Below are 23800 nucleotides of genomic sequence, written 5' to 3'. Positions count from 1 at the left end.
ATGCACATAGCATGTACAATATCTGCCACATGCGCATGCCAAACAAAACTCAACCGATGTCTCTTCAAGGCTGCAATACCAAGCTCTACTGACAGAACATGAGTGGGGCGGTCCAGTGCAGGCGCAAGGGGTTTCGCGTAGAGCCAAAGTGTTGAGGCTTTCTGCAAATGCTGCTAGTACGTGCTCCTCCGGATAAGCCGCAAGCGATTGTTCGTTGTGGGGGGCAGTGCAGCTGAGTTGGGAGCTAACTGACGTCAGATACCCTGTACGACAGCCCCACCATCCATGGTAATGATGGACACGCCTCGTCAGCCTTTGCACCGCACGAAAACACAAATTAACGAGCTATCACCAGTGCCATTTCCCGACGACTGGTAAACGAATCGGACCGGAAAACTCAGACAAACGTACAAGAGATTTGATAGTGCACAACAGCCGTTGCTCACCCATCATCTCCGACATGGCTACTCAGGCAGAAAGCAAGGAAGGCCCGGCAAAGCAGGTGAAAGAGTTCATAGACGACAATATCGACAAAGAAAAGCTCAAGGAGAAGCTAGATTTTTCCAACTTCGATGCAAATGCCATCCTCCGAGGCGCGCAGTTAACATTGGTTGGAGGTAGGGCTGACAAGCGTTGTCCTTCTTGACTGTAACCACTCTTGCTAACAGTGCACCAAGCTCATCGTGCCTTGCAGAACCCTGGCATCTTCACAAGTGACCACTACAGGCAAGCTGCCATTGCCGTGGCCGCCGGCTTGGGAATCAGGCTTCTTGTTGGCTTACCCGTGAGTTGAACGATGCCCTTTATCACCAAAGTCGCACATTGTTGACGCGTGTGTTCCAGGGTCTCTTTATTCGAATTGGGCTTTGGATACTGTCCTTCTTTATTTCACTTGAGTCGGTGCAATGGGACGATGCGATCATAAACGGCCTCGAGTTCATTGAGGAATACGTTCTCCAGATCCCTTTTTTCCTGATGTCGCTGATGCGATACATTGTTCCTACCCTGGACGATCTGTAAGCAGATACTAGGCTCCTAACACATTGCCATTGCTAATGTATGCATATACAGGTTCATGCAATCCATAGAATGGGTGGACTTGACCTACGTTAAGAAGCATGAACGGGAAGACCCCACCCGTCTGAGAAAGCTTTATTCCCCAAACTTGAAACTCTATCACAAGGGGTCAGGCAAGGGAGGAGGCAATAGGGATTCGCGATCAAGCAGCAGCATCTCAAAAAAACCCGTGTTTCAATTTCTTCAACGTTTTGCTCGCAAGGGCGCGATATCGCTTGTTATCTTTGCTCTGTCCTATACTCCGGTTGCTGGTCGATTTGTCTTGCCTGCTGTGAGTTTCTACACATTCAACAAAGCTGTTGGCACCGCTCCTGCGGTGATCATATTCGGATCTGGGATCTTCCTACCGCGGCGATACCTTATTATCTTCCTACAGACATACTTCTCTTCGAGGAGTCTGATGAGGGAGCTCCTGGAGCCATACTTCTCGCGGATTCGGTTCACTAATACCCAAAAACGACATTGGTTTCGGAGCAGAGAAGGTGTCTTGTTTGGTTTTGGCCTGGGTTTTTATATCCTCGTCAACGTACCCCTTGTCGGTGTTCTCATATACGGCATTGCGGAGGCATCCACAGCATATCTGGTGACTAAGATAACCGATCCGCCGCCACCGCCTGATGAGGTTGAGGAATACACCTCCAACCAGCAGGTTTGGAAAAACAAGCACGAGTTCCTCAGTCTCTCACTTTGGCATCTAGACCACCCCCATTACAAGATGGATATGAAGGAAGGAGTGAAGGAATAGTATGAATGGAAGCATATCTGGTTCTATTTGCCATGATAGCACCCATTAGTTTATTAGTCCAGCGTACGGCGAATTATAGCGGATAGGAATAGGTAAGAAAGAAGGAAAGAAGGAAAGAAGAGCAATTGCAATGAATGGGAGGGTGATTTCATAGAAAAGGGCGGTAGATAATGCAGAAAAGAAAAAAATACAATGCATGGGCAATATTATAGACACACGGAGTCCGATTGGAGACAAGTTGATGTTTGTGGAGAAGCCCCAGGATGCGTAGGCTCTGTGATGCGGGGGTGGATGTGAACCCCGTATTAGTCATTGTTCTAAGGCGCACCAGGCAACAAGGCAACAACAATATCTGGAGTTTCCCCAACCTGCCGACCCGCTGACTGCCTGAGAGAATACCACTGCCCTGTTTCAACAGTTCATCTTCTTCCCCTTGAGAAACCAAGAGGCTAGAGTCAAATCGTCAATTAACTACGTTACTGAAGTGTGAGTGTTTTGTCCAGAGCGCTGTCGTAAAGGGGTCCTAACCAGTTGTCAATAGCGATTCTCAGACCACCCCAGGAACCACTTACTACGAAAGCAGCCAATTGCTCCACCGATATTTCCAACCCACACCTGCGCATAGTCGACGAGGTTTACCATCAACGCGTTTGAATCGGCGCCGTACATCATCACTTCTCGGTCACGATTCACCATATTTCATCATGTCTAGTCGGCAAGCTGCTCTGTCAGTAAAGTCTTCCCTGTGACCAATTGTTGGTTCACGTTGTTGTTTGCCTGCTGCCCTTATCTCAACACGTGCTAACAAGGGAGGCGCTACCAGGTCACTCTATCGCCGCTCCCTGAAGCTGGCACTAGACTGGGCCGTCCATCGCCATCTCTGGCGCGGCCAGGCGCTCTACATTCGATCGCTATTCGAGGCCAACCGTCATGTTACGGACTCAAGGCAACAAAAAGTACGAGCTCGAAACCCACTGACCCCAGAGTGGAGTGATACTAACAGGCGATTGAAAGGCTTTGTTATCCGAGACGGAAAAGTTGCTCAACAACTGGAAGCACCCTGATCCATACACGGCGCCGACTGCGCCGGGAGGTATTATTCTTCTTCTACCATCTCAAGACGATTGCGATGAGACTGGGCTGACAGCATACAGGATCCAAATACGAGCGCAACCTGCCTTCCCCAGTTCTGGACCGTGAGCGAGCCCACACCTAATTCTCCCCCCCCCCTTGTGTGGAGAACATGAGCTAACGAGCTACGCAGCCCCCTCCGCAACCCCCTCCGCATCGAGCCACTGATTTCAAGATCGAGCAATATTAGATTGAGAAACAGGAATATCATTTGTATGTTGGTTTCATAGAGCAATACAAAAGTCTTAAGAACCTGTCTGCTAGCACAGAAAACAGTTCTGTTTTACGAACCTCGGTGCGAGCACCTCCATATAGCTCCGCCTCGCTTTGTTAACGGGGACATACAAATGCAGGTAGGATTTTATTGACCCTTCAATGTGAAATCAGGCATGTTAGACATGCACCGATACGTATTTGTATGGCGGAGCATATATGACCGACCAAAGGTCTTACCTAGCGTACAAGAGTACGGTAGATCGGATGCATCAAAGACAATCCGTGAATTGCAGGATGCATCAGTTAGAGGACGAGACCATTATCACCTGAAAACATGTGGTATTAAAACACAATTTGCGGAGTGCTTTGGAGTATAAAATTCATTCATGACCATAGCCGTGGGGATTATTGTACAACCCAAACGCATAAAAACAAAAGCAACCGTGAACCCTGAACCGTTACCCCAGTGTCAACCCAAGACAACCATCGCAGAAAAATAAAACGCAACGCAGAATTTACAGATCCTGGCTGGGCTTGCCGGCCTTGCTCGTCTTCTTGGGTAGCAGATCTAGGATATTGTCAGTATAATGTGTAATTTAAAGTGTAAGGCGGAAGGCTTACTCTGGTGGATGTTGGGCAGCACACCACCCTGAGCGATGGTGACGTGTCCCAGGAGCTTGTTTAACTCCTCGTCGTTGCGAATGGCAAGCTGGAGATGACGGGGGATAATACGGGTCTTCTTGTTGTCACGGGCCGCGTTGCCAGCAAGCTCGAGAATCTCAGCGGCGAGGTACTCGAGGACAGCGGCGAGGTAGACAGGAGCACCGGCACCGACACGCTGAGCATAGTTGCCCTTCCTCAGGAGACGGTGAACACGACCGACAGGAAATGCGAGGCCAGCCTTGGACGAACGCCTGTTCATGTGTAAGCTTGGAGTCCAGATTGTTCTTCTGCTACGCTGTAGCGGGTGTCTTGAGGTACTTACGACTGCGCATTCTTGGAACCAGAGGCCTTGCCGCCAGACTTTCCGCCGCCAGTCATTTTGAATGTGGTTTGTGAGGTTGAAAAAGTGGGAGAAAAATAAGGTGCTTATGCAAGAGAACGCAAGTGGCGGATGGCGAAAGCGAAAGCTGATGAAGGACAATTAGAAGGTGAAGAAAGCAAGTGTTGAATTTGGCGGGGACTGTTGAGGTTAAGTACTTTTCGGCGCGTCGTGGTTGTCAACGCGGATCACCCAGCAGCAAAATGGGCCGACATGATTTGAGCTAAGCCTATTTTGGCAAATGGGCGTGGCTGGACAAAACAACCACTCTACAAATCAACCACAGCTACTCCGTAGTTAGTGCGCAGACCGGACACGGGCAGCACCACCCATGTAGTATTAGCAGCTTCCGCGCTCTGTCCCACATATTTCAAATTATTATGCCAATTTTTGGTTTCTCGGTCGATTATTTTTGTTGGTTGCCTTGAATATCATTCGGTTCCATCTTGGCAGCCTCGAAATCTTGGAGCAGTTACCCTATGACGTGGAAATGCAGTAGAAAATGCTGCGTCTATTGCTCTTCAGGTTGAGATATAGGTGTCCTATGATACTTTCGTGTTGATGTCGTGAGTGACTGAAAATGGTAAATGTGATGCATTTCACCTCCAGTTAGAGTCTTACAGCGGAAACCTACATTTCTTTGTTTGCACAAGTAGCTGAGGTTTGTCACGATACATATCCATAAAGGCGGTCGAGAACTACCGATATGAAAGCCTCATCGGTTGTCCTCTCATCTTCAGAAAGGAAAATTACTTGCTTGTAACATTAATATCTATACCACAGCCATTAGTAATAATACTCGTATGCTTATATTTAGATACACTTGTCAAATTTAGGGCTATGTATTTTGTGTCGAAGTTTATTCTGTGTCGTAGAGCAAAGATATGCACCTTTTGTCAAAGGGATCCCCATATGATGCGGATCTGACTACTCGTACATAACGACGCAGACAGTCTATGGGGTGTTATTACTGATCGATAAAGTAGAAGTGCGGCTATATAACTGCATACTTCGCAGCCATAATAATTATGTGCAACTGTACGAGTGCTGTGTACGGATGTGCTTCAAAATATCCGCTATTAGTTAATACTACGCCTTGCGGATACAGAGGGCGGTCTGTGGTTCACCGTTTATGGCATGAGAATTGTCAACACAGAGGCATCTGTACAGTATGAGTATAATGGAGTGACTTGCGCAAATGCGAATCATCAACTACAACCAGGAGAAGAAAAGCACTGGGATACTTCCTGAGCACCAACTCAAATGCCGTGGGTGCGAGCATCGCTTGTACCTGCAGGCTGCATTTTTAGAATGAGGTAGTGGAACCGCGAAAGTCGCGTCATCCTTAAGATTGAACCCCTTCTCCCCCTTCAATAATGACGTTCCATATTGTGGTTATTGTGGTAGCCATCGCGACTTGGGGTGTGGGGAGCGTGTTTGACGAATCAAAAAAATGGATTCGTGGTAGCAGGGGTAAACAGAAAACTATCCTGGGCAAGCACTGATCGTGGGCCCCTCTTTCTCCCTTGACATGGGCAGTCGCGTAACAGTGAGCAGAATCAGCCACCCTGGGCCCAGCGCATGTTGCGCGGGTGTCCACCAGTCCGGACCACCCACAGCCAAGTGTCCAGCCACCAGTGTGAAAGTGGGGAACTGGCCAGATCGACCAACCACGCACTTCCTGATACTTGGCCATGTAGTGCGCGGTGCGCAGAAATCAGTAACTCGACGTTGGCGCAACGCGTCTAGCTACAAATACCCAAGCCCACCCCCAACACTTCTTGTTCCTTCGTCATCCACTTTCCATCATCACCCGCTGTTCCACGACTCATCACTAACGCGTCCACGCAAACACCAAACCCTTTTCGGACCCCTAAACTTTTAAAACCAGCCCTTTTAACATCACAAAAATGCCTCCCAAGGCCGCCGACAAGAAGCCCGCCTCCAAGGCCCCCGCCACTGCCTCCAAGGCTCCCGAGAAGAAGGATGCTGGCAAGAAGACGGCTGCTTCTGGTGACAAGAAGAAGCGCACCAAGACTCGCAAGGAGACTTACTCCTCCTACATCTACAAAGGTAAGCTTTTAGGATACAGCAACACGGTACATTGGAATATATACTAATATTTGCATACAGTCCTCAAGCAGGTCCACCCCGATACTGGTATCTCCAACCGTGCCATGTCCATCCTGAACTCCTTCGTCAACGGTTAGCCTCTCCGAGACGCACTGCCCCAAATTGCTTCAAGCACTAACATGCGCAATAGATATCTTCGAGCGCGTCGCCACCGAGGCCTCCAAGCTTGCCGCCTATAACAAGAAGTCCACTATCTCTTCCCGCGAAATCCAGACCTCCGTCCGCCTGATCCTGCCCGGTGAGCTGGCTAAGCACGCTGTTTCTGAGGGAACCAAGGCCGTCACCAAGTACTCTTCCTCTACGAAATAAGCTACTGTTTGTCGTTCATAATTTTGGGCATTTTGGTTCCTACAGCACGCGCAGAGCGCAGCGTGATGCGGGATTAGTTGGCGAGGATGGGCTCTACAACCCTTGGATTCTCTTTAATGCGTTACGGATGGTTTGCTTTTTTTGGGGTCAATATCTTCAATGGTCAACGGGGTTTTGCGGCTGTACAATACATTCGAGATTTTTTTTTGGGCTCGAAGCAATGAGAATTATCACATGATATCCCGACCCTCCTCCCATCCAGTGAAGGCACAGGCGAACCACAAGACACCAGCGTATTGGTAAACTAACTGATACACATGTCCTACCCCAGGCCCGCCCTGGATTTCTTCATTGTCTGGGGAACCGGTTGAAGGATTCCTTTGTTATCCATTGCCCCGAGCGCGGTGCCTTCGCTCCAACCCATCTTTTCAAGCATCGCACGCCCACGGTTTTCTACGCCAAGCTCAGGTGCTGCCGCGCCCACAATCTCACCATCGCGATAACTGGCAGCGGCGTCGTTGCTACGCCCCGGTTGAGATGGCCGCTTGTTACGTTTACCCTTGGTATCCAGGCGTGGGAAGTACCGGCGGTTGATCCGGGCCACGGCGTTTTCGAACGGACCTTCGACGAACGGAAGTGTTCTGTTCGTCCTGTACAGCGTTGTTCGTCGTTGATCGGCCTTACCAATGGACTTGGATTTGACGTTGAATTTGTTCGCCAGTTCGTGTATCATTTTTCGGCCATGTGTGTCCATTGGCGGGAAGGACATGCTGTAGAAAGTGTTAGTCTATGGTACTGCGAATGGGGACGGCAATGGGTTGATTGGAAAGTGTTGATGATTGCCACATACTTCTGGTCGGCTCCGCGAAGGAAGTCTTTGATCTCTTCTGCCACTTGCTCCAGCTTCATGCCATCAGGATATTTGACTCTTGGATCATTTGGCGTGCCAGCGTTTTTTCCTAGCATTCCTAATTCACGAAGCTCTTCGCGTCGCTTCTTTCTCTCGGATTTCTTGAAACGATCATTTTTCCAGGCGGCCTGCAAGGTTTGCTCCAACTCATCGTCGGATACATCAAAGGTGGGCTGAGACTGCGCAGCCTTCTTGTTCCTCTTCTTTCTCAGACTGGGCCGCTCCCAATCCATGACATCGAAATCGTCGATATCAAATTGATTTTGTGGGGCCTTTTTATCATCAGTCGAGTCGGAAGAGCTGAAGTCGAACTCTTCTGGCCACGCTTGATTGGCGTTGTCACTCAAATCCTGGCCAGCGATAAGTTTGGCCAGTATCTCGTCATCAGCATCGCTCTGCGAAGAATATTGGTCATTGACAGAACGGAGTTTGGCACTGCTGGCTTTGGCGATCGCATTGTCGCGTGTATGGCTCCCCGGGCTATCCAGCTTTGTGCCGGCAGATAGTACATTTTCGGGTGTCGCTTCCCGAAGCATATCTTCTTCATCTTGCGAACCTCCAAGGTCCCTCATATTTCGAGAATCAGGAGACATAAGCTGCTCAATTTCCCCGTTCTCTTGCATATTCGCAATGTAATCTGCAAGGAAAGCATCGTCATCATCCCTCTTCTGATAACGCTTTCGTCCTTTCTCTCTAGGTGGAGTGTGCTTGGGTCGATTCTTAGTTGTATCCTGACCGCCATCGTTCGCAATCTTCTTCGGGAGATACTCAGCTACCACTTGAATATCTGTTGCCATGACTGTCCATTTTTGTTGAGGCTTTTCTTTGTCAGAGACCTGAGTTGCTGCATCGCGGCCTTTGAAGAGAATTACTTCCTCATCGCTGGAGCTGTTTCCCAGGTTTGTGTCCCGTGGAAGCTGGACGTTTTCTCCCGTTGGTGCCATTGACGGCGGCAGAGCCTCACGCCCCAAGTCGAAATAAAATAAGCCATCCGGAGCATTGCCATGGTTTATTTTTTGACTCTCTTCCTTCTTGGCGTTCATGACATGTTCGTATGCCGTCTTGATTTGTGCATTGAGTGGCATGGCGTCTGCATCCATTCCGGAGACATTTTGAAGTGACTCATCCTCAACCTCAGGCTGTGACGGTCCTGCTTCATTGAGATCGTCCGTGGGTAAGACATCATCGCTTCGCCGCTTCGAGGATAATTCACTCTTAGCTTCACGCTGTGATGGCTTGGCTTCATTGACATCGTCCGTCTGCAGTATGCCATCCTCAAGCTCCTTCAGAGGTTCGCTCGCGCCAGCACTGACAAATGTTACTGGTTTATTTCGCAAATTGCTGCTAGAGTCCCAATGGTTGTTTTGTGACGTGTTTCTAGCCTCATCAGCTAAACTGAATGCTCCTGTAAAACAACAATAATATGTTAGCACTGGTCATGATATGATGAACATGTCAATCGACGAGGCGGGAAAAAGATCATTCACCGTTGTTGTTGGTGAGAAATGTAACTTCTCTACCAGAAGTAGCTTTGAGCCGGCCACCTCTCTGCTGGCCTCGTCCTCGCCCACGTTTCCCACCTCGGGGAGTGGACGAGCCTCTTTTACTTCCCCGTTCCATAATACTGAGGAAAAATGGGCATAATGGTGTCGAGGTTTTCGTGCAAGAAAATTTCCGTCTCAAGTCGTAGATTGTTGTTGTAATGTTGTGAGTGTGGCTACCCCGACCCTCTTTGGCTGGGCCTTCTCAGTCTGTGAATGGGCAAGTATAATACTCAGGCGCACATTCCGTGCTTCTTATTGCCTCGCAGCTTATATCGATGGTTGGAGGTTGGAGGTTGGAGGCTGGAGACCGCATGAGCTCTCTCCAGTGTTTGTTGATAGAAGGTAGTACTAGTAGTGATGTCAAGGTTAAAAATGCCACCCGATATTTGCGGTAGCTCGTAAGCAGGCTTATCGATAAACTCTAGAGTACTTCTAAGCACCGAAGGTACAAAGGTACAGGTGGCGGGAAAAGAGGCGGGGTTCTTCCTCAATGGCCAGCCCCAAACTTACGTCAGGATTGGACGTCATGAGCCAGCTCCCGCGTCTCCAGGTCACCAGAGCAGTCGGATCACAAACCCTAAGCGACCGCTCTTACCACATCGCATCTCTGTCTTGATCATACAAGGGCAGATGATATTTTCTGGTGATTTCCAACGTATTTAACAGCGTGGTCTGCACGGTCTTTACCCCACTCCTTTCCCTCATGAGCTGGGCCCATACTGGAGCTAGCAATTAGTTGGCATAGACCCGTCTGGTAAGTCTACATACCTTGAGCAGGGTCTGATTGAATACAGAAGGTGATTTATAGATGAAACATGAAGACTCCATGAGGCTTATAAAAATAGAAGTCGTGATACGCATCAACCATACCGGTTGCGACACACCTTTGACCGCTCGGCCGTTTGATTTCGCCTGATACAACACAGCGACAGGAGTTCCAGGCTTCTTGAAGATACTTCAGTCGGTACAGGAAGGTCCGTGGTTGCTGAGTGCAAAGCTGAAATCTCTGACAGCGATGGAGAATACGTTGGCCAGTGTCGATCTTGGACGGTATCGCCGAATCGTACAGATGTTTTGGGATCCTGAGCCGATAAACGATCCCGCTACCGATCAGCCAGTATGGTGCCTGGGATGCTCATACCGTCTTGTAGATAGCAAGACTCTGAGGAATGAGTCTGTGAAAAAGGCTCCGCGCTCAAAGGAGGAGGAACAACAGGACACAACGACCGATCCGCTATCGGAAGATGCAGCTGCGCCTCAGCCAACTTCATATGGAACACAATCAGAGTCCACTCCTAGCAGCTTTTCTTCTTCCCTTGCGTATGGCGAAGCAGTTCAGGACGGTGGCTGGCCGCAAGGATTCATCGATGACTTTGAAGCCAGATTTTGGATGACATACAGGTCGGACTTCCAAACGATACCGCGGTCAAAAGATCCGAAAGCACCCTCTGCTATGTCGTTGTCCATGCGCATAAAATCACAACTCGGTGACCAGACCGGATTCTCGTCCGATAGTGGTTGGGGCTGCATGATACGGTCTGGGCAAAGCCTCCTAGCTAACGCTATAGCCCTTCAACGTTTTGGACGAGGTACGAATTCATCGAAACTTGGTCTGTGAGACTTCCGAGGGTTGGCTAACATGTTCAAAGATTGGCGCCGCGGCGCTCTGCCCCAAGAGGAACGCAAATTGATTCGTCTTTTCGCCGATGACCCGAGGGCACCCTATTCCATCCACAACTTTGTACGCCACGGTGCTGAAGCGTGTGGGAAATATCCGGGAGAATGGTTTGGCCCTTCTGCTACAGCACGTTGCATCCAGTACGTATAACTATAAGTCGGCCATTTCTACAAATATTCTTACACAGATCGATAGGGCCCTTGCCAACCCCAACGAACCGTACCTCAAAGTATATGCCACAAGCGACGGCCATGACGTTTACGAAGACAGTTTTATGAAGATTGCCAGGCCTGATGGCAAAACATTTACACCGACACTACTTCTCGTGGGTACACGCCTGGGCATAGATAAGGTCACACCTGTATACTGGGAGGCACTCATCGCCGCGCTTCAGATGCCTCAGTCTGTAGGCATTGCCGGGTAAGCTTGTGCTCAAGTGGAAGAAGGGAAGAGCGAGAGGCTGGTGCTAACCCAAATTCATAGGGGTCGACCCTCTTCTGCACATTATTTTGCAGGTAGTCAGGGGTCTTATCTTTTCTACTTAGATCCGCATCATACCCGGAAGGCTCTGCCTTACCACGAGGATCCCGCTTCATACACGCAAGATGAAGTGGATTCATGCCATACCACACGTCTGCGACGCGTTCATGTTCGGGAAATGGACCCGAGCATGCTTATTGGTTTCCTCATCCGCTCCGAGGATGATTGGTCGATTTGGAGACGCTGTGTGAACCATGTGCAAGGAAAGGCCATCATACATGTTACAGACCGTGACCCGGCGCCTCAGGGAAGTGATGGGGCCGAAGGTAGACATGGTGCTATCGACGAAGTCGAGACTTGGAGCGATGACGATGACGAGAACCTTATTGTCAGCGAATAGGATTTTCGTTTATCGGTTTGATGTTTAAGTAATGGGGATCTTAGCAGTACAGAGCTTGGCTGAGAACCTGAAAGTCCTTCTTGTAACGTGATTATCCAAATGCAGGCGTCAAAATGATTTTTTTTTTGAGACAGTCAAGGGCCATAGGTTTTTATATTGGCAATACATGTTATTTTCTCTTGGATTTTGCGACAGGTGCCGCGTGGCCTTCTTGCTTTATATGCAAGAACAGCTTGGAACGAGACGTGAATCCCTCGTGGCAAACGCCGCAACGATTCTTTCAAACGTTTCGAGTTAATATGGACATGAATATTGATGATTGAGGGGTTGTGTGGGAGGATCTTTCTAGCCCCGGAAATACTCACCATTGTATCCGCGCCTTTTTGTGCAGCCTTGGAAGCCTTCTTCTCCCGTTTGGCCTTTGCCTTTCCAATTCTTTTCGGGGCAGTGGTGTCATCTATGGTGACATTTTCTGTTGCTGCCGCTAAATCATCATGAGCATTGTCGTCCCCTCCGTCGGAGGAGAGCTCCTTCAGTACCAAGCGGCTCTGGACTATGCTGCGAGGTGCATACTCGTCGTCTTCCGATGAATGATCTGCGTCTTCGCCTGGATCCGGCAATGTCTCCTTGTCTTCAATATTGGACGGGCTCTCCCCTGTATGCCCATCTTTGCTGTCTTCCGGGGTCAGATCTGGCGAAACACCCTCATCCTCGCCCTTCTCTTCTTTCTCGTCTGTGCTGACTTTAGGTCCTTGGTGCTCACTCCTTCCGGTATCTAGATTCAATTCTGCGCCTTCTTTTCTCATCTTCCATTGAAGCTGCTGTACTGCTTTCTTGTGCTTTTTGCTCTTCTCGTGAACTTGTAGCTGTTTCTCGCTCTTGAAGGATTTGTCGCAGACGACACATTCAAGAATCTCCATCTCCTCCTCTTCCTTATCGGCATGCTCCTCGTCGGACTGGAAGTAGACTTCCCCAGCATCGCTCCCCTGGGATTGCGCCCACGTCGGTACCTCGTAGGTCGCAAGCTTCTCTCGATTTGCGGCTCGAGCCTTTGCCGCCTGCGACGCCGCGGCAAAACGCATGGTCTTTTGACGTTCCTCGTGTGTCTGAGTGTTGGGAAGGTAGCGGGGGTCCCTCTTCCGCACAAAAGTCACGAGGAAGCGCACGGCATCGTTGAAGTCGCGAATGGCGTCCTCTCGAGTCTTTTTGTTATCTTTTTCCATCAGGCGGCGAACCCGACGGTCTGGAGCATCCGATAGCCGGTACTTATCCTTCCATGAGAATGTCTTTCGGGTGGAAAATCCGGCCCAAACATTGTAAAATGGCTTCACGACTGAATCGTAATCGTCGTTAGACGAACCAAAAGTTGGATAGTTTGGGAGGTCACGGTCGTTCATGTCGGCTGCAGCCTCCTCCTCTAGAACCAAGTGCTCAAAGGTTTCCCTCGCAATGCCATAGAATCCCGAGGGGTCATCAGTGAATGGTATTGTCGGGTTGAATCTCCTCATGAGATTGTGGATCTCTTCGGTGGATGTGAGGCGGACATTGCGAAAGGTAGCGGGCTGATCATCCTGGTCGAGCCCGTCTCCTCCCTGGAGTATAGACTCGCGATGTGAATCATACCATGCTCTTTCCTGAGGGTCAGACAAGACCTCATAGGCGGTTTGGACTTCTGCAAATCTTTGCGTAGCGATGGCTACGTTGTCTATGTTGCGGTCCGGGTGTAACTCGAGAGCTTTCCTGCGGTACGCCTTTTTTATTCTTGGTTGTGTCAGTATATAATATACCTTATTGTCACATAATATATCCTAATTTTAGTTGCCATTTTTGAGGTTACATCTCCCACACGGAACGTAAACGACAAGGGCACTTACTCCTCATCTGATGCTTGTCTGTCTACGGCGAGCAGTTCATAGTAGCACGTCCGGGAGAGTGACGGGTTGCTGGCCTCCTCCTGCCCGGTGGAAGATGACTGCTGTGCACCCATCGTGGCCAGGTCCTCGATTCCGTCAGATTAAGCCTTTCTCTGGTGATGTGATAAGACAGTTTGGGGATCGCCGAAGAGAGGAGCTGATGGGATGAGAGTATGCCTGAACGGTGCCTGGACGATGCTAGTCCGTATCTCTGAGTTCTGTGCTAATCAAACCCAGTGGAAGTTCCATACATGCGCCTGGCTGAGATTTGACCGTAGCAAAGTATTGCATTCCGAGGTCTTGCATGCGACGATGCGGGACTCTTTTGTATGTTTTTGTTTTTTTCAGGCCAAAGCCAAAACCACTAAGATTTTATCTTACCCTATGTTCGCTCATGTCGTTTTTTAGGTTTGAAGTATGCGCATCAACGTTGGTACTTTCTACTTACATATACCAATTTGAGAACAAGAAGCCGTTCCCTTTCTTTTGCATTTTTAGTCCTTGGAAATTAATGCAGAATGTTCCAAAATGAAAAATAAAAATGTTCTGATCGTTTACTATTGTTTGCTTTACTCTCAAGGCTAACGGTGAGCGATGAGTTCATTGGTGGATGCGGTGGCAAGAACCTAAAAAGTCGTGTTGGTTAAAGGGGTACGCCTTGTAATACTCATAATCATTGGCAGTTGGTATTGAATAATGAAATTCGTACACGGAGAAAATATATTTCCAAATCACTCGAGTTCTAGTGTGCATGTTGTCGGAGTATACTGACTCGATGTAGAGAGAATATCCATTCAAGAGGTTCTTATAAGGAGGCGGTTACAATGGTGGCCGTCTCCGACAACGGAGCCAATAGGGGACGACCCGGAGCAATAGGCGAGGCAAGGGCAGGGCGCGACAGCATGTGGCATGCACTTCTCCAGACGTAGGAAAAAAGGGGATGGACACGAGTAAAGAGCAATGAAACACAAGAAAACACTACAAGAACGGAGTGTGACGTCTACGGCCTTCCTCGTCTTCCCATTGCTGAACAGCGACAAAGTATGTGTACCAGAATTAGTAATATATGTAGTTTTGTTCACAGACCAGAGTGGCAAAGGCCTAGAAGCAGCTACCCCCCCTTCTCTGTCAACGGGCGAGGACTGGATTATGGGTCACGGAACCCGAAATATGGATCGGAACCAGTTGCCGATAAAAATGTAGTATTAGAGGGGCAAGCCAAAATTCCAAAGTCTAATATTTCCCCTGCGCTTCTGCCGTGCGGCATAATATTACTTATTACCTGTAGTACTTGCCTGTGTTGTACGTACGAGCATCACGACTCGACTCGCTTTCCTCTTGCTGCTTGAAAACAGTTCCCATACTCGCCTTTTGCTGGCTTTCATCCTACCAACAAGGATGAATAGCGCCACCGGTTCCATCCCTCGTCACCCTCGTCGCAGACCTGCCAACGAACTACAAGTGTATCTTTTCGTTCGATCATGATTGTCTAGGCCGCCCACCCTCGTTTTCGAACATATGTTGTCCTTTTAAGAAAGGCAGAAGAGAGATTTGGCCTGTTTCTGCACAATGAAGTTCGCCAGGGACTTCAAGGAAACACTTGCGAGCCAGGGTAGGTTCCGTCCCAGCTGCCATGAGCGAATGTCGCACATGTACCCCACTGTTGACGCGACCATCTGAGACCCCACGCTGACAATCTCTCCGTGATCAACAGGCTTCCCGTCTCACTGGGTTGAGAATGCCATTCCGTATGGTCAGTTGAAGAAGTGCTTGAAAAAGGTGCAGAGAGAGCTTCAAGATCTGGGGCTCGATCCCGACACCCTGAAGGCCCTCTCGGACCCCAAAAACACCTCGCCGGTTGCGCTCAAGTACCGTCTCCAGACGTCGAGTGATTCGAACCTCGTCCGCCCGACCCTCACCGTCGATGTACATTTTAGAGATGGTATTGCTGTCGACGCATCTCTGACGCAAAGCACGCGGCGCTTTCTCGAGAAAATTGCATCGGAGCTTCCTGTGAGCCGACAATCATCCGCGCCCACCAGCCCGACCGAGGAGAAAAATGAGAGCCTGGATGCCACCATGGTTGACGGCTCTGCTCAGTTCAACGTGGAAGAAGCCAACGCGCTGAAACGACCGGGCTGTGAGACCATAGAGGTGCCGCTTGTTTTTGACAATCAGTTTTTCGAAATGTTGCAGAGCGATGTCAACAATATCGAGGCACTCCAGGCCAGTGAAGAGGCCAACATGACTGACGAGATTGTCCATATCCGAGATCAAGTATCCGTTCTAGCGAAGCCGCGCAAGTTCTCCAAGACCGATCTTGCCCGGTGGAGAAACATCTTCGAACTCTATCTCGATGCCGAAGTCTTCTTCTCGACCCACGAGCGGAATTGTGGTGTTCGATCAAGCTCTGCAGCTCTCGAGAAACTTAGCTGGTTCCAAAATGAAGTAAAGAAGCGCAACCTCGCCCAGAGCTTCAAGTTGCCCCAGAGCCATGCTGCATTTGACCGATTCCTTAGGTTGAATCTTAGTCTGCTCAAGAACCTCCAGTTCCAGGAATTGAATCAGACGGCAGTCATGAAGATCCTTAAGAGTAAGGTTTCCCCTAAAGAAAGGTCTGCCGACATTGCGTAATCAGAATGGATCAAATTAACGCTTGGTGTGCTTTGCCAACAGAATTCGACAAGAGGACTGCGCTCGGAATCTCCAAGTCGTTCCGCACGGCCGTACAGCCACACAAGCTCTTGGCCGGTAGCATGGCCAAAGGCGTGTGCTCGCAGTTATCCCAAGAGCTGGTATCCATTGTGCCCCAGATAAATGACTACCTCTGTCCTGTCTGCTTCGCCATCGCTTATCAGCCCGTGCGGTTAGATTGCGAACACCTGTTTTGCATCAGTTGCGTTATCAATCTGCAGCGTCACAAGGACAACCACTGTCCGCTGTGTAGAGCCTCCGTCGTGGCGAACGCTTCGTCTGGTGAGTGACCAACCCTACCCATTTCTGTCTTCAATATCCATATATTTCTCTTTCATCTCTATGTACGGAACTGATACATTCGCTAGGTAATATCGATACCGGGGTCGCGGCCTTTATGAGAAAATATTTTGCCAAGGAAGTCAAAGAAAAGGAACGAGCCAACGATATCGAGAGGGGAATCGAGGATTTCGGCCCTGGATATACACCCAAGGAGTGCATTGTAATGTGAGAGGGAGGAAGGCACAGACGATTAAACGGATTTCGCATGATATCGTGTATAACGAGCAACGAGAAGACACATGGCGCCCAAGCGACAACATTTGAGATACCCTTGACATATGTTTGCACTTTTCCCATCACTCATATTATCACCGAACGATTAGCATGACATGAATAATGAACCGTTTATCCATTTATCTATTGTAAAAAACTTCTCGTCTTGAAAAGCGGGACCTACATGCGTATATGGAGAACACTACTGAGCAGTAGTAGAGCCTTGGCCGTTTACTGGCTTTGCATTCTCAGCGGCCTTGAGAGCCGTCCAGAAGACACTTTGTAGTCCGGAAGTCTCCTCGAGGCCGACACTCAGGCGAACCAATGAAGACTCTACACCGAAACTGGCCGCCCACTCAAGTTCGCAGTAGTGTGCCAGGATAACATACGGGGAGCCCAGGGTGAAGTTTGTCCCTAGACTGGGACCCTTGGCTACATCGAGGGCATCGTAGAATGCGGGAGCACGCTCGGGTTCGTGGAAGACGACGGAGATGAGACCACCGTAGCCCGCGCCGGGTACGCGGAAGGAGTCATATATGGGACGTGAGGGGTTGTACTTGGGATAGAAGAGCGATTTGACGAGGGGGTGGGTGCGGAGAATGTCGCATATGGCTTCTGCGTTGGCGTTGACGCGGTCGACGCGCGACTTGAAGTCACGGCTGTTACGCTCCAGGACAATGGCATCCTCGGGCCAGTACGTGTCTTCGACCTCGGTAGCCATGAACCTCTTCAGAGAGTCGTAGTATCGACTGTTGGGGTTCAGGATGGCGCTGCCCCCCATGACGTTGGAGTCTCCCGAGAAGATTTTGGTCAGGCTGCTTACGACAATGTCGGCGACGGGGAGGACATTGATGTTGGCAAAGGTGCCGATTGTCTCGTCGACAACGACGGCAAAGTCGAATTCATCGGCGAGCTTTCGAATCCGCTGCAGGTTGGGACACTTGAGAAGCGGGTTCCCGGGGAACTCGCAGAACAGAGCGAGGAACCGCTCGCCACCCTTCAACGTCTTCTCCAGCTCGTCCAGGTCTTCGTCTTCTCCACCACCGAGGAATAGACAGCCCGGTCCAAACTTCTGGAGGATTTTGAGCGTGTCCACGTAGGGGAAACCGAAGTTGATGCTCTTCTTGGCCCCTCTGGCCGCTAGAAGGACCCTGTGAGAGTTAAATATGGCATTCATTCCCGTGGGGAAGAGGTAGACGTCATCTTCGCGGAGGTTGCTGAAGCCGCGCGTGTTGGTAGCCATGTCCGCGGCCTTATGGTCATCATCCGAGTCGACGTCGCTCACAATGGTACCAGCGATGCGCCTGCGGATTGCTGACTTGGCCCTCGAAGCAAGAGAAAGATCCAGGTTCCTGCCGAATCGCTCCTCAAGGAACTGCTTGCTCTCCCGGGACTCGTCAACCACAGTTGGCTTACCGGGCGGGGACGCTGGGGTGCTGGGCTTCGGTGTAGAGGTGGTTCCGTCAATCGATCCGCCCCTTTGGTAGCGCTTGGGGCCCCTGAAAGGCCTCGATGTAGTCCCTGGGGACGTCTCTGGCGAACAGGGCCGGACAACCAAGATGCCGTCGCGGAAAAGGTCATGGCAGAATTCGGCACGTCTGCTAGAGACTCCGTCTCCGCTGTGCTGCCAGTACTGCTTAGCAAGCGGCTGGCAGCTCTCGGGGTAGATGACAGCTGAGATGGTCGGTGCCAGCTGCGATAGCATGAGGGACAATTTGCGGGAAGAGTCCAGGGCCAGGTTCACGACTGAGAGAAACGACAGGATGTCGGGCGGCGCACGTTCGCGGATGAATTCCAGACACCGTCCGGCCGACCGTACAGACGGAAAAAGCATGGCATTCTGGCCTGCAAGACCATGACGTGCTGCAATATCGGCGGCAAATGCCTGTATAGATTTGTGGATGAAGAACCTTGCGACGCAATGCGTAAGCCTCACGTACAACCTGGCAGAAGGATGGGAGCGACAGAAATTAGGAACCGTAGAATTTCGAAGACTTACCGAGGGTATCCCGTCACCATGCGGCTGGTAACCCATTCCTGACCTTCTTCGTAGCCAATGTTGGATTGCCAAGTAGGAAGGGATACACTGACAGCCTAAGAGCCACCACGACGGGTCTCTGTCAGCACCGGGCGACGCGAGATCGACCGCTGTAACTTCATAGGGGAACTCACATGGGCTGTATCAAGGGGGATAGACTCTCCCACCTCGAAGCTAGGCATGGCGTATGCGGGTTTCCTTGAAAGGGGGGGGGGGGGGGCGTATGAAGTGACTGTTGTGAAAATCTCTCCCACACGATGCGAGATGACGAGGAGAATCTGGTACTGAGGGAACTAGACGTTAATTGCTGATCCATAGACATACCTTTCTACCTGGTGGTATAAATGGACGCTCTTACAGTATGTGATGTGGTATGGGCCGACCTTTTAATTTTTTTCTCACACTTGGTTCCCGTTGTGAGCGTTATGAAATTGGAGCCGACAATCGGAGTGTGTGTTGATGGTGGGGGGGGGGCAACCAAGCGCACCAGAAGTTGAAGAGCCTATTACCAAACATGATGGTCCCTCTTTAGGTCCCCGCAAGAAAGTGAGTCAAACACACGCCTAAGTGGAGGCTTTGATTGGCAAGTTTAGTACCTTCGTTGTATAGACTTGGGAGACGGATACTGTTCCATATATGTCGGTGATATTATTCTTTTATAGTATAATTACGATGACTGTGGCATTGCTATATCAGCAAACAACATAATAACGCTGCTCTGATCCTCCTTCTACCCCATTCTATGCATCACCACGAACGTAGTCCGACAAGAAATTTCCGTGCACAAGAGCCGGTTATATATGGTGGCTGTCCCGAAATGCGGTGCCTATTGTAAGATGATCCATATAAAACATGCAGTATTATCGCGTTGATATTGAAACAATGATGGGTTAACATGTAATGATCTTGGGAGTAATCTTAAGTGGGAAGTCGCCGAAATTATGTTAAAATGACGACTGGAATCTATCTTGGTTATTCAAGAAAAAAAGAGATAAAAAGAAACAGAGACACTTATACATAAACACCCATAGCTGGACAACATGATTGGCCACCCAATGCAAGAAAGGAAATGCAGATTTAATGCCTCTTGCGACTCTGGCGACTGCTCTTCATGCCCACACAGCTGACACTATCATCGGGAGCAAGACTTTCCATGTCGTCGGCCCAGTCGCCTTCATCTTTCCCGATTCCACTATTGGGGAGGGGGACATCCCACGGATCCCAGTTTGCATGGCTGCTACCGACATGGCTTTGGGGGAGGGGAACGTCGTGGGCATCCCAGGGGGCGTGGCTAGTACCTGCCTCGCCGTCGGGAAGGCGCGCACCCTTTACAGTCATCTGGCTGGGAGCTCTGCTGCGAGTATCCTGCGAGTGGGCATAACTGCTTCCCGCCCTGCTCTCTGGGAGGGGCACACCCTTGGCCGCCATGCGGCCAGTCCTGCTGCGGGCGTCCTGCCAGTCTGCGTGGCTGCTAACGTTACGGCTCCGGGAAGGCGGGGGTGCGTCGTAGGAGTCCTCCCAATCTGCGTGGCTGTTGCCGGCATGGCTTCGGGGAATCGGGATGCCTCGAGGGTCCCAGTTTGCGCGACTGTTTCCGGCCACGCTTTCCGGCAAGGGAACACCCTTGGCGGTCATCTTGCTCGAACTTTGGCTGGCATTGTCCCAGTCCGCCACGCTATCAGGCAAGGGGACTCCCCTGGCTGTCCTTCGACTAGCCCTGCTAGAGTTATCATGCCAGTCACTGCCGGCCACGCTCTCGGGTAGGGGAACGCCCTTGGCTGTCATGCGGCTGGAAGCTCTGCTGCTATTGTCATGCCAGTCGCTGCCTGCAACACTCTCGGGTAGGGGAACGCCCTTGGCTGTCATGCGGCTGGAAGCCCGGCTGGCGTTGTCGTTCCAGTCGCTGCCCGCAACACTCTCGGGTAAGGGAACGCCCTTGGCTGTCATGCGGCTAGAAGCACGGCTCATGTTGTCGTTCCAGTCACTGCCGGCCACGCTCTCCGGTAGAGGGACGCCCTTAGCAGTCAGACGGCTGGAAGCACGGCTCATGTTGTCGTCCCAGTCACTGCTAACTACGCTTTCGGGCAGAGGGACGCCCTTTGCTGTCATACGACTGGAAGCCCTGCTCGTGCTATCGCTCCAGTCACTCCCGGCGACACTCTCCGGAAGAGGGACGCCCCTGGCGGTCATACGACTGGAAGCCCTGCTCGTGCTGTCGCTCCAGTCACTCCCGGCGACACTCTCCGGAAGGGGGACGCCCCTGGCGGTCCTGCGACTGGAAGCCCTGCTGGCATTGTCGTTCCAGCCTGCGTGGCTGGTTCCCGCGACACTGTCCGGCAGCGGAACCCCCCTGGCAGTCATTTGACTTGAAGCCATGCTGCTGGAATCATCATCCCAGTCTGCCATGCTGCTTCCAGCCACACTGTCCGGCAGGGGGACTCTCCTTGCGGTTGAAGCTCTGCTTTGGGAATCGCGCGAGCGGCCCCGCTGGTTGGCAGGACTTGAGTAACTCGGCGCCCGGCTCCGGGAACGAGCCCTGGGCTGCTCTTGGTACTGTTGGGAATCCCTTTCTTGGCGTGTGGAAGACGAAGAACGCGCAGTTGACGACGAACGGCGGCTCCTAGTGGAGGAGTAGGATTCAGCATTCTGGTTGGACCGGTGAGACTTTGAGAGAGGAGGCCTGGATACTGTTGACTCGACGGTTGCCTTGGGCGCAGTGCGACGGGATGTTCCATAGCTTCGACGGTCCCAGTCGTCGGGAGCTCGGTCGCGAGTCTCGCTCCGGGAACGTACGCTAGCTGAGCGACTGACACCCCGGGATGACTTGCGGCTGCGCATGTCGGGCTCCTCTACAGTTCGAGGCATAGGAGGCATAGGCATGGACCGCGCAGGGTCACGACCCCGGACGGGGAGCGACCGAGGCTCGAATTGAGCTGCAGGCATGGAGTCCACGCCATACTCAACATCGTCGTCCTCCTGACCGTAGGGCTCCCGCATAGCCAAGCTGTGCAGGTGGGGCTGGGGAATCCTTCGTGGGGTTTCGTATTCTCTGGACCTGAGGTAGTGTTTCTCGTATCGATTCGGGTAGTACTGGCCGGCCACTGGCTTCTCCGTGAATGTCGCTCTTCTGGTCAGGCCCGAGCGGTGCTGCACTTCCTCATGTTTTTCGGGCTCCTCCTCCTTAGAACCAGATATAAGACCATATGTGACTGCAGCTCCGGCAGCGGCACCGAGGAGAGCTCCGACGACAGTCTGGGTGTTGAGACCAGTCGTACGGGAACTCTCCCTCGGATTTGCTAGTGAATCAGAGTCCTGGGAAGTGGCTGAAGTCATGACGGGACCGGTGGTTGAGGAGGGAGTCGAGGTAGAGCTCAAGGATTGAAAATGTGTCATTGGAAAGAATCCTCTGGGAATAAAGGGGCTGTCAACGGCCACAAATTTTGCTAGAGGGTTTTCTTGAATGTCGAAGTCCCATCCGAGAACAGAAGCCTTGCCTCTATTCCGTCGCGATGAAGATCCGTGATATTTGACTTCAAGCCTGTTGCCGACGTGGTCGTATATAAAGGCTTGGGTTACGGGCACACCGTCTTCGTTGGTAGTCCAGGGTCCTTCGAGAGCCTGTTGCCGGTCGTTATAAACTCGCTCAAGACCTCTGTTGTCTCGAAAGGGCGACCAGGTGGGGGGATCTGCTTTCAACCAGCAGCGGTAAAAGGCGGTAACAGATGCTCTTGTCGGAGCCGAGAGAGTGAGGGACGATACTCTCGGGGATTTAAGAGGATTCTCGGACTGTCGAACCTCTAGGAGTATTTCAAACTGGCTCAGACCGTAAGCAACGGAAGCCTGCAGCTCCTTGTCTCTGGTAGGGGTCGGTGATATACAGTATATACCGAGGGGTTGAAGAACGGCAGAGTAGAAAGAGCTCGAGGATGGCAGGTGCGAGACCTCGACAAATGGAACCATGCCTCCTTATAGATGCGTAGCAAGGACAAGGGCTTGAATTGGGGGGATGTTGGGAGGCGGTCGGGGATGTAAGGGATTCTGTGGGCCGGGGGGGTCAAAGTTGCTTGCTAGCTGCAGAGTTGGTCGTGGGAGGAGGCGAAAGTGAGGGCGCGTGAAGTGGCAGCAGCGCTTACCGCCCTCCGAAGGCCTGATGTGTCAGGTGGATGTGACTGTGGGCCACATGAAGCCCAGACAGAAAGGCGTCTTGCAACGAAAAGCCCAGGAAGGGTGAGTCTAGCTTTACTCGTAAAAGTAGGCAGTGGTGTTGACTGGCGTTGGCAAGTTGAATGTGAGGGATTGTTGTTGTTGTACCGAAAGGAGAGGTTGAAGGCCAGACACATAATATGCGGCGTAACAGCGGCGGTGCCGGCATTGACCTACGAGGGGGGCAAGGCGGGGGAGAAGAGGAGAGGGGGGGTGTCTGTCATCCAAAGTCCAACAAGAGGTATTGATTATTTTGTTCCAGAGCTGCAGACCAAAAAGACTCGATCCATCGTGCCTCACCTTCTTGGGCCGTGTGCCCACCCCCGAGTGGCTCTCGGGCGCATCTGTGCTATGCACGTCCGTCCTGGTGGGTATGTAGTCCGACCTTGCGACACGGCCACCACACAAGGAACGTCGTCGGCTGCGAGACTGGATCAGTCAGCTCCATTCTACTTGGTAGACGCTCGCTGGCGGCATCGAGCTGCTCTGCCTGCCTGCCTGCCTGCCTGCGGCGTGCTATGCGTGCGTGTCTGCTACCCTTCTCTCCCTAGTCGCCTGTGAGATGGTCCAGTAATACTGTGTATGAGTAAAGAACATACTTGAACACCATAGACAGGCCAGTGAGTGAACACTGTGTGTGTGGCTTTTGACAGGCATCTTCACCGCGGCTGGACATGCATCCATCTGCGTTGTCGTCCGCTACACTGAGTCAACATTAACAAAGGAGCTGAC

At 51.3% G+C, this 23800-nt stretch overlaps 9 protein-coding genes across 9 annotated transcripts; 4 read left to right on the top strand and 5 right to left on the bottom strand.

The window, feature by feature from the left end:
* Nucleotides 1-2646: 2646 nt before the first annotated feature.
* GMORB2_1994 (NADH dehydrogenase (ubiquinone) 1 beta subcomplex subunit 9) lies at nt 2647-3038 on the top strand (the record flags this gene model as incomplete). Its single annotated transcript, XM_035463974.1, has 3 exons — nt 2647-2778; nt 2837-2915; nt 2977-3038. Coding segments are annotated over 3 exons (273 nt in total), but the record flags the coding sequence as incomplete, so codon positions are not given.
* A 646-nt stretch (nt 3039-3684) lies between these two features.
* Nucleotides 3685-4210, bottom strand: GMORB2_1993 (histone H2A; the record flags this gene model as incomplete). Its single annotated transcript, XM_035463973.1, has 3 exons — nt 3685-3737; nt 3791-4083; nt 4155-4210. 3 exons carry the CDS (start codon nt 4208-4210, stop codon nt 3685-3687), a joined length of 402 nt encoding a protein of 133 aa, XP_035320237.1.
* A 1911-nt stretch (nt 4211-6121) lies between these two features.
* Nucleotides 6122-6653, top strand: GMORB2_1992 (histone H2B; the record flags this gene model as incomplete). Its single annotated transcript, XM_035463972.1, has 3 exons — nt 6122-6284; nt 6345-6416; nt 6475-6653. 3 exons carry the CDS (start codon nt 6122-6124, stop codon nt 6651-6653), a joined length of 414 nt encoding a protein of 137 aa, XP_035320236.1.
* Nucleotides 6654-6975: 322 nt separating this feature from the next.
* Nucleotides 6976-9205, bottom strand: GMORB2_1991 (R3H domain; the record flags this gene model as incomplete). Its single annotated transcript, XM_035463971.1, has 3 exons — nt 6976-7423; nt 7504-8871; nt 9171-9205. 3 exons carry the CDS (start codon nt 9203-9205, stop codon nt 6976-6978), a joined length of 1851 nt encoding a protein of 616 aa, XP_035320235.1.
* A 917-nt stretch (nt 9206-10122) lies between these two features.
* GMORB2_1990 (cysteine protease ATG4) lies at nt 10123-11665 on the top strand (the record flags this gene model as incomplete). Its single annotated transcript, XM_035463970.1, has 4 exons — nt 10123-10696; nt 10757-10925; nt 10981-11187; nt 11455-11665. The coding sequence occupies 4 exons, from the start codon at nt 10123-10125 to the stop codon at nt 11663-11665; spliced, it is 1161 nt and encodes a 386-aa protein (XP_035320234.1).
* Nucleotides 11666-11834: 169 nt separating this feature from the next.
* Nucleotides 11835-13652, bottom strand: GMORB2_1989 (DnaJ-like protein subfamily A member 5; the record flags this gene model as incomplete). The annotated part of the gene is made up of 3 exons (XM_035463969.1): nt 11835-11879; nt 12031-13426; nt 13540-13652. 3 exons carry the CDS (start codon nt 13650-13652, stop codon nt 11835-11837), a joined length of 1554 nt encoding a protein of 517 aa, XP_035320233.1.
* A 1495-nt stretch (nt 13653-15147) lies between these two features.
* GMORB2_1988 (SPX domain) lies at nt 15148-16783 on the top strand (the record flags this gene model as incomplete). Its single annotated transcript, XM_035463968.1, has 4 exons — nt 15148-15190; nt 15293-16171; nt 16255-16554; nt 16641-16783. The coding sequence occupies 4 exons, from the start codon at nt 15148-15150 to the stop codon at nt 16781-16783; spliced, it is 1365 nt and encodes a 454-aa protein (XP_035320232.1).
* A 246-nt stretch (nt 16784-17029) lies between these two features.
* Nucleotides 17030-19047, bottom strand: GMORB2_1987 (cystathionine gamma-synthase; the record flags this gene model as incomplete). Its single annotated transcript, XM_035463967.1, has 3 exons — nt 17030-18770; nt 18827-18921; nt 19000-19047. 3 exons carry the CDS (start codon nt 19045-19047, stop codon nt 17030-17032), a joined length of 1884 nt encoding a protein of 627 aa, XP_035320231.1.
* Nucleotides 19048-19942: 895 nt separating this feature from the next.
* On the bottom strand, nt 19943-22825 carry GMORB2_1986 (uncharacterized protein; the record flags this gene model as incomplete). Its single annotated transcript, XM_035463966.1, has 3 exons — nt 19943-21323; nt 21376-21485; nt 21554-22825. The coding sequence occupies 3 exons, from the start codon at nt 22823-22825 to the stop codon at nt 19943-19945; spliced, it is 2763 nt and encodes a 920-aa protein (XP_035320230.1).
* Nucleotides 22826-23800: the final 975 nt, after the last annotated feature.

This window comes from Geosmithia morbida, assembly GCF_012550715.1.
Source record: "Geosmithia morbida isolate 1262 chromosome Unknown scaffold_11, whole genome shotgun sequence".
Taxonomy (NCBI): Eukaryota; Fungi; Ascomycota; class Sordariomycetes; order Hypocreales; family Bionectriaceae; genus Geosmithia; species Geosmithia morbida.
Note: the sequence above shows the minus strand (reverse complement) of the source record. Positions and strands in the feature narration are given on the sequence as shown.